The 9,764-nt window shown below is 47.2% G+C and overlaps 1 protein-coding gene across 1 annotated transcript; it reads right to left on the bottom strand.

Annotated features, from left to right (window-relative positions):
• Positions 1-548: 548 nt before the first annotated feature.
• Positions 549-7,203, bottom strand: LOC308407733 (uncharacterized protein; the record flags this gene model as incomplete). The annotated part of the gene is made up of 3 exons (XM_080899571.1): positions 5,451-7,203; positions 5,135-5,390; positions 549-643 (listed from the first exon to the last, which is right to left on the bottom strand). Exons 1-3 carry the CDS (start codon positions 6,777-6,779, stop codon positions 549-551), a joined length of 1,680 nt encoding a protein of 559 aa, XP_080755697.1. The 5' UTR covers positions 6,780-7,203.
• Between the last annotated feature and the right edge of the window lie 2,561 nt (positions 7,204-9,764).

Below are 9,764 nucleotides of genomic sequence, written 5' to 3'. Positions count from 1 at the left end.
GACATCAGTAAGATGAAAAATCCCAATCCCCAGGAACTGTCATTTTGGACAGCCATGTACTCTGAGCCTGTCAACAGGAGCCAGTTGAGCCAGTTGTCCCAACACAATGAGCTGGAGGAGGCGGTAGAAAAGAGGGAGGTTTGGCCGTCTCTCCGTCGACTGCTGCCCTGTGACTCGGACCTGGATAAGTGGCAGAAAATGGATGTATGGATGGCATTTGGTACAGTGCATACACTAACGTATTATGTGCTTTCATTAAAGCCCAACCTTGTTTTTCAGGGGTGGTTATGCAGGGTGAAAGTGAACACAGCACATCTAAGACTTTGCAAGCCAACTTCCACCAACCTAACAATGTATATAAGTTACATTCAAACTTTCTTTTGATATTAGGTCACCGAACTCACGAAGCAAGCAACCATAGTGAAAATCCATAATTCAGTTTTCCTCCCTTTCTCTCCATGACAAGCCCACCTGTCCCCAGCAATGCAGACCGAACACTTCACAAGTCCACTGCATGAGCTGCTTTCTCTCAGTCTGCTCAATACACGCTAGGAAAGCAGCGTGACTGAGTGAAACTTGAGAATTGCCTTGAATCGCATGCTGAGCTGCATCTCATCGTGGAGACGGAACATTGCTTCTGTTTCTGTACAAAAACAAATTTCAAATAAAGGACTGGTTGTGAATGAAAGCAGTTTACTGACTCTATAATGGAACTTAAAAAAAGCCAGTGAGCTTTTAGAGGTTCAAAACTGTGTTTACATTTTAAAAGAATATCCTGGAAGGTAACAGTAAGGTCAATGACATCCTTTTTGGTTAGTAATCCCCTATTGTGGTATAGTCCATAAGTATTTGGATAATTTGTTGCAATTTTGCCTCTGTACACCACCACAGTGAATTTGAAATTAATTAATTGACATGTAGGACTATTTTCAGAAGTTGCATTCAAAAACAGGGAGGCCAGATTCAGTTTTAGTGTAAAACATCTAAATGAGGGAGCCTAGTTCTAGAAATCAAATTCTTTGAAGACATGAAAGCAAGATTAACTTCAGAAAAGGAATAGCTCGTGATTCCAAGCATGTTGGGGTCGTTATGCTGTGGTCACGTATGGCTGTCCCTGGAACCACGTCAGTGTTTATTGGTGATGTGACTGCTGATCGACGCAGCAGGAGGAATTCTGAAGTCTCGCCACAGATTCAACCAAATGCTGCAAAACCAAAGAGACTGACTGATTCAAGTCCAAACAAACCCAAATAATCATACAAAAGCAACCAAAGAGATTTTTAACACACAGTGATGGGATATTCTTGAAAAAAAGCCCATGGGCATGCAGCAACTGAAGGTGGCTGCAATATAGGGCTAGCAGAGCATCTCAAAGGAGGGGAAACAGCATTTAATTGAGTTCTGTGGTTTCCAAACTTTTTCAGGATGGCGCTATGCATATGTAGCTGAGTGGTAAATTAATAATAATATTTTCCACTTCAGTTAACCAAATATCCATTTAAGGTTCAAAAAGGGGGTCTTAAAATGTCGTTTCTTTGTTTCCATGTATGATAAGACGAGAATGTTATTGAGTAATTCAATGTTATTGCTTGTGCTATTTCTTTTGTTATCTGCATGTTGTGTGCAGTGCTTAAGGGTTAACTGCAGTCCCCCCCCCCCCCCCAAAAAAAACTTAACAAGAAATGCATCTTGGGACTTCCTGTTTACTTTTATTTGTGGATGTGGAATGGGAATGTTGTGAAGGAGTTAAATTGTTGGTAAGGAATTGTTAAATATGCACATAACTCGTTGAAACATACTGGTATAATAGTAGTGAAGATGATGTATTTCTGAAATGGATGATGCAAAGGACCTGTATTTTCTGCATGCAAGGGATAAGTTGCGAGATCGTCTGTGTGCTGCAGTATTCCAAGTGAGCTGAGATTGCTGTGGAATGTAAGTGTTTATAAAAATGTATGTAACACTTCCACATTTTTTAAAGGAGCCTTGTGTGATTTAGCTCTTTGTATTTTCCAATCCAATCCAATCCAATTTTATTTATAAAGCACTTTAAAATACCCAGCACAGGAACAAAGTGCTGTACAGAAAATAAGTTAAAACAATAGAATAACAGAAAACAGCAAAATAAATAAATAAAACACATAAAACATAAAATTAAAACAGCCCTATATTAAAACAAAAAACAAGATAAAACAGCATTGAATCACCTAAAAACAACTAAAATAAAAAATAAAAAACCAACATCTCACGTGGTGTCAAAGGCCAGGGTAAAGATATTTTGTTCTGCACAGACAGAGGCCGACCGAGGCCACTGCCGTATTTTTGTGTTTCGTATTTTATGTGATTTCATTTATTCCTCGTATTGTACTGGCGCATTTTTGTTTAATCGTTTATTCTGTTACTTTGTTACCTCTCATGCTGTCGATGTTCAGTACAAGTCCATATGGCCGCTGTTTGACAAAAGTAAAGGTCAAAGGACATTTTTTTTTATTCAGTCGTCATTGACAATAAAAACTGCACATTAAGAACCCCAGTACGGTAATTGTATCCTGGCTACACATAAAAATAGCTGTAAGTCCCAAACACTATTGTTATAACCCTTGGATTAAGCCTGCACTTCAATCATGTCTAGATTGTTTAATTTAAAATCCACCATCGTAGTGTACAGAGGCAAGAATGCCAAAATCGAGTCATTGTCCAAATATTTGTGAGCATACAATAGAGCTGTTCATACGGCATTTTGAGTGATTAATTTATCAATTTAATTTATAACCAATAAATAGTAGCTGTCTCTTTAATTAGAAATCACTGTATGGCAGAGTCTTAACACTGGTAAAAGAAGCAGTTAACGCATGACGTCCGCACTCTTGCTTACTGGCTATGAATGGTGAGTGAACACTAAATCACACCAGGCAGAATCCTGCTGCTAACCTGCTCTGTAGGCGTGTTGCACATCTCATCACACCCCAATCACATGTCATAGCAGGTATTTTGTTTTTGACAGGTGATGGAAACAACTGCTTAAATGAAGGGGCCCTTCACCCTTAAAAAAAACTTGGACAGGGAGCATCAAGGAACATTGTAGCGCCTCAAGTGTTACTGCAGCCACTGAAGAATGGGTATATTATTGTTGACACCGGGGCTTGATGCCTTCTGCTCAGGGCTCAAATACTGCTACCTGTACTCTGACACTTTTATTTTAACCTCAAGCAGAAGAGAAGCACTGCCATACAACGTTAAATCAATGACTTATCCCTTTAATTTGCTCCTCTGTGCGGCAACAAGACCACGGAAAAAGTTAAAAAACTGAATTATGTCAAAATCTATTTTTTACAGCAGCCCTATTCTCCAGACTCCTCAGTGTGTTTTGAGGTTTGCGTCCAGTTCATGTGTTTCTAAAAGGGAGTAACTACGTGAAAGTGTCAAGGGTAGTGTCGTGGATGAGAGAAGGAGGACCCAAACGCTGGACTCACAGGCAGGTAGGTGAAGGTGGATGTTTATTGCCGAAGGAGTGAGCAAACAGTACAGAGGGAGGAAATGGCTGGCTGACTGAATGAATGAACAAAGGACTGACTGACTGACCGGACATACAGACGACATCAGACATACATCATTAACATCAATGACACGACAGAGAACTGGTGAAACCGAGGAACTTAAATACACAGGTTGAATGATGACAATGATTGGAAACAGGTGAGTACAGGGCTGAACATAATCTGACTAATGACACGGGAGACAAGCTGACACGGGAAAAGACAGGAAGTGAGAACATTAATGTGGCGAACCAAACTGAACATGAACAAACTGAAATCACTGGGTCAACGACCCAGGAACCCTGACAGTACCCCCCCCTTCAAAGGCCGGCACCCGACGGCCAAAAGAGAAAGAAAAAAAACCAGAACAGGGTGGGCGGAGGGGGCCCAGGACGGAGGGACGGAGTCCACACCAAGACAGTTCAGGTGGGCGCCCCCGTGGCCCGTGGCCGAGACGAGACAGTTCAGGTGGGCGCCCCCGTGGCCCGTGGCCGAGACGAGACAGTTCAGGTGGGCGTCCACGCGGCCCGTGGCCGAGACGAGACAGTTCAGGGGGCCGACCGTGCGGACGGCAACGGCGACAGCACTGGTCCGGGGGCCGACCGCGTGGAAAGCAACGGCGGCGACGTGGGCACAGTTCGGGGGGCCGGCCGTGCGGAAGGCGACGGCGGCCACTCAGGCGAAGGCGGTCGGGGGGCCGGCCGTGCGGAAGGCGACGGCGGCCACTCAGGCGAAGAGGGTCTGTGGGCCGCCCACGACGGCGATGGCGCCCGGCCAGAGGCCTAGCCAGCGGTCTAGAAAATGGCCGTTTAGCTCCTGGGCCAGGCGAGGCTGAAGGCTCTGAGGCTGAAGGCTCTGAGGCTGAAGGCTCTGAGGCTGAAGGCTCTGAGGCTGAAGGCTCTGAGGCTGAAGGCTCTGAGGCTGAAGGCTCTGAGGCTGAAGGCTCTGAGGCTGAAGGCTCTGAGGCTGAAGGCTCTGAGGCTGAAGGCTCTGAGGCTGAAGGCTCTGAGGCTGAAGGCTCTGAGGCTGAAGGCTCTGAGGCTGAAGGCTCTGAGGCTGAAGGCTCTGAGGCTGAAGGCTCTGAGCAGCGGACGAAGGCTCTGAGGCTGCAGCGGACGAAGGCTCTGAGGCTGCAGCGGACGAAGGCTCTGAGGCTGCAGCGGACGAAGGCTCTGAGGCTGCAGCGGACGAAGGCTCTGAGGCTGCAGCGGACGAAGGCTCTGAGGCTGCAGCGGACGAAGGCTCTGAGGCTGCAGCGGACGAAGGCTCTGAGGCTGCAGCGGACGAAGGCTCTGAGGCTGCAGCGGACGAAGGCTCTGAGGCAGAGGCCGGGCCGGGCGTGGGTGCAGCTGAGGCAGAGGCCGGGCCGGGCGTGGGTGCAGCTGAGGCAGAGGCCGGGCCGGGCGTGGGTGCAGCTGAGGCAGAGGCCGGGCCGGGCGTGGGTGCAGCTGAGGCAGAGGCCGGGCCGGGCGTGGGTGCAGCTGAGGCAGAGGCCGGGCCGGGCGTGGGTGCAGCTGAGGCAGAGGCCGGGCCGGGCGTGGGTGCAGCTGAGGCAGAGGCCGGGCCGGGCGTGGGTGCAGCTGAGGCAGAGGCCTGACCGGGCGATGCAGGCGCGGAGGCCTCTGGCCGGAGACAGGCAGGGCCAGTAGGCGCGGAGGTCCCTGGCTGAGGAGCGGCCGGGCCAGCGGGTGCGGAAACCCCTGGCTGAGGAGCGGCCGGGCCAGCGGGTGCGGAAACCCCTGGCTGAGAAGCAGGAAGGCTCACAGCTGGCTCTGGGTGCTGTGGCTGCAGGTCCGGGAACTGGACGGGATGGTGGACAGGTGACTGGGAAACAGGAGGCGACTGGACTACAGGGCACTGGGCGGCAGACTGGACTACAGAAGAGTGGAGGACAGGTGGAGACTGGACTACAGGTGACTGGAGGACAGGTGGAGACTGGGCTACAGGTGACTGGAGGACAGGTGGAGACTGGGCTACAGGTGACTGGAGGACAGGTGGAGACTGAGCTACAGGTGACTGGAGGACAGGTGGAGACTGAGCTACAGGTGACTGGAGGACAGGTGGAGACTGAGCTACAGGTGGCTGAACTGACTGGAGGGCAGCAGGAGACTGGACAGCAGGTGAGGGAACTGATTGGACTAAGGAGACTGACGGATAAACAGAGGCCGGTGAGGCTAATGGCTGAGCTAAAGAGTGAGCTAGTGACGGAGATAAAATTACAGCTTGGGCTCGTAAGGCTGGTGCCTGGGCAGGGGACAGTTCAGCTAGTCTAACCAGTGATACTGCGAGGGCGTGAAAAGCTGGATCAGGAGGTGGATGAAAGGGTGAAGTAGTAGGTGGACCGGTTAGCTCTTCCAAGCCTCCAGGGAGGTCAGGCTGGGTTCTGGCTGCCCTCAGCCTGGGCGCTGGGACAGGCACAGAAGGTGGCTGGACACCAGTCACCCCCACCCGAGAAACAGGAGCGGGTGTGGAGGTGGACTGGGTCGCAGCTGCCCTCCTCCTGGGAGCTGGCACTGGAGTGGGTGTAGGCTGACTGATAGGAGTGGAAATAACGACCGGGTGAGTGACACTGACAGGTCTATCGGGTTGTATTCTGGTCTTTCTGCCATCACTATTTACAGTTTTTGACTGAACAGTCTTTGGGGAGCCAGAGCAGAAAAGATCTTCCCAGTCCACATCATCCTCAAGGAGGGAAACTCCCCATGAATCAGAAAAGAGTCTGTTGTGTGTTTTAAGTGGATAATCAGATGAGGGGTGTGGAAAACAGTCACTGGAACTCACCACCGGGAGTTGCTGAACAGAGTCCGTTTTATGGCGGCGTGTGCGCCGCTTTCCCCGGGAAGAGGAAGCGGGCCGGGTAAACGGCTGAGCCTCTGGCGCGGTAGCCTCCGCTGAGCCGAGATGGGAGGTGTAGCCGCTGTGCCGTGGCGAGGCGGAAAGGCTGGAGAGTGAATAGGCTGGCGGGCGAGCGAGGAGCGAAGCGGCGGGAGAGCGAGCGGCCGAAGCTTGGGCTGTGACGCCCACTCTCCGCGGCGAATGCTCCGGTGCAGCTGAGGCAGCAGGTGGGGGAACGTGGCGTCTCCGAGGCCCGCCCAGAGCCAGGCGAGTCCCCTCGAAGACGTGCTCTCTCTCCGCGAAGAGCCGCTGTTTTCCCCGAAGCCCCTCCGTCCAGCGAAGGAGCGCTGCCTCCTGCCGCTCGAAAAGTTCAGGGTCCGCTGGGTCCACAACGCGTGGTCGTGTCATTCTGTCAAGGGTAGTGTCGTGGATGAGAGAAGGAGGACCCAAACGCTGGACTCACAGGCAGGTAGGTGAAGGTGGATGTTTATTGCCGAAGGAGTGAGCAAACAGTACAGAGGGAGGAAATGGCTGGCTGACTGAATGAATGAACAAAGGACTGACTGACTGACTGACTGGACATACAGACGACATCAGACATACATCATTAACATCAATGACACGACAGAGAACTGGTGAAACCGAGGAACTTAAATACACAGGTTGAATGATGACAATGATTGGAAACAGGTGAGTACAGGGCTGAACATAATCTGACTAATGACACGGGAGACAAGCTGACACGGGAAAAGACAGGAAGTGAGAACATTAATGTGGCGAACCAAACTGAACATGAACAAACTGAAATCACTGGGTCAACGACCCAGGAACCCTGACAGAAAGAATGAAAGTAGAAATAAAGGAATGAATGAATCTTACTCTGTAGCTATAAACAGGACAGCCTTGAGTTTACAAGATTTCACTTGCTGCCTGACCTCCCTGCCCATTTAATCCAATCTTTCAGAATTGTTCTTATTTTTCAAGGGCTACGCTCAAGTTAGCAGGAGATTTCAAAGCTCCACAAAACCTAGATTTACATAGATAGATGACTTCATAAAGGGGAGGCGTAAAGTGCTCAAAGCCTGTAGTCATCTTGATGTCTGATGAATATTATGCTTGACTGAATTTATATAGCACTTAAGTGTGAGACAGCGTGCTGTTACAAAGACCCCACAACACTGTCAGCCATGTGACACCCTTCAACTTTCTAATACAGAAGAAGAAATACCTGTTAACCCGAGTCAAGTGATATATTTTGAATTTAAAAAGAATGTATGTGCACACAATGTCACTACCATGCCAGAAGTATATGTCTCACCCCAAAGTTAGACCATGCAATGCTCTGGAAACTGCAAAAAACCTCAAGAGCTACATCTCAGGCTCTGTAGGCTTCAGTTAGCATGATAAACTTCAGTATGGATTGTTTGCAGTTGGCAAACGTGAACTTAAGGAAGCTAATACGAAAGAGCTATACACTGGATTGGAGGTTAAGGTTTAACAATGTAACATGTCCAAAAAACAGAAGGTAGCTATCTGAAAATACTGAGTGACCAGGTCTTTCCATCACTGCTAGATGGCACAGGCATATTCCAAGGTGACAATGCCAGGATTCATCGGGCTCAAACTGTGAAACAGTGGTTCAGTGAGATGGGTTTCACAAATGAATTAGCCACCACAGAGTCCAGAACATAATGGAGAAGGCTTTGTGCACCACTGGGACTCATCTCATCATCAGTATAAGCACTTTAGTGAAAAATTAACTCTGAATGGAGATAAATGTTGTGACATTTCACAAGCTTATAAAAAAAATAAAAAACTTGTGCCATCATCAAAGCGAAAGTTGGTCCAACAAGATATTAGTGTGTGACTTTTTTTTTTTGGCCAAGTAAAGCATGTGTAAAATGTGCAAGGTCAAAGTTGGAGTAAGGCTGTGATGAAAATACCTTAGTTGAAACTGTGGAAGTTCTGTGGTGATGACTAAAAGAAAAAAACGATGCAGAAGCAAAAGTCAGAGTCGTAAAAGAAAAAGTCCTCCCAAGCATTAGCAGTTTTAGAAATATTCTCCACATGAAAAGAATATATTAGTTTTTGTTTCAGGAGTTCCCCATATGGAAAAGATATATATAAATCTTATAAAGTTTGTATCTGTCTTGTGTGAAACTTGTATGAAAAGCATACAAGAGTGAAAACAGATATAAGATCCCTTGAAAAATTATATAATGAAACTTGTATGTTTTGGATACTTCCTAAAACAATATATGAAAGTAATGAGAAAGTGGCCACTTTCATGAGTAAATCATATAAGTTTTTACTATTTCTTTTCCATATGGGTTTGACCCAAAACATTTTATAATTCATCATTGTAAACCATTTAATGTTTGTCAGCACTTTTGTGGTTGCTTCTTACTGTCACGGTTCTGGGTCCGTCGGACCCAGTAGTTTGAGTTTTATTATGTTTTGGTTTTAGTTTGCATCAGGGATTGTTTTCTTGTTCTCTTGTAGTGTTGATTATGATGATGTTTATTATTTGAGTTTCATGTTTCTGTGGTGTTTAGGATTTGTTCTTCAGTTGTGTCTGCTTAGTATTTGTCTAGCTCCATGTGCCATTTTCTGTCTGTCTCTCTATGTCGAGTTTGTGTCTTAGTGTGATGGTTGCTTGTTCCTGTTTTATTGTGATGGTCTGCGTCTCATGTGAGTGTGTTCAGTTTTACCTTTGTCTCGTCTTGTTGATTATTCCCAGCTGTGTCCACCACCTGTGTGTAATTCCCCTGTGATTCTCTGTGTATTTAAGTCATGTCTGCCGTCATTGTAGTTGCTGGTCCGTCTGTGTATTCCACCCTGCGTCATCTGTGTGTTTCCCTGCTGTCAACCGCCAAGTGTTTCTGCTCATGTTCAGGTTCGTGTTCTGTAGTTAGTTTGTTCCCAGTCTAGTTAGTCATAGCTCCCTTTGCCGTTTGTATTTACTTTCATGCTCAATAAACCACCTTCACACCTTCACGACTGCCTGCGTTTGGATCCTCCTTCATTGCCTCCACACGGCTCACCTCACTCGCCGTGACACTTACATTAGAATCTTGTATCCTGAATTAACTGGATTCACATATTGTGTTGTTTTTATTCATTTTTTTTTGCTTGTCATTGTAGATATAAACTGCTTACCACCACTGTAAATGGGGGCTACCCCTTAATGTGTTTTCAAGTTTAAATAAATATATATTAAACTATTTGTGTCCTGGAGACACCTTATTAATTATTAGTAAAACAAAAGAAGTCCAGTAGCATATATCCTCTACGAGACTGAGAAAATTTGAGACTGAATGAAATATTACACCCTCACATAGGAGACCATTGTTTCCCATTTAAACCAATAAATGATGGTGGCGTCACTATGGA

Source organism: Rhamphochromis sp. 'chilingali' (genome assembly GCF_963969265.1).
Source record: "Rhamphochromis sp. 'chilingali' genome assembly, chromosome: 1".
NCBI lineage: Eukaryota > Metazoa > Chordata > Actinopteri > Cichliformes > Cichlidae > Rhamphochromis > Rhamphochromis sp. 'chilingali'.
This window is presented reverse-complemented; position numbering and strand designations above follow the sequence as displayed.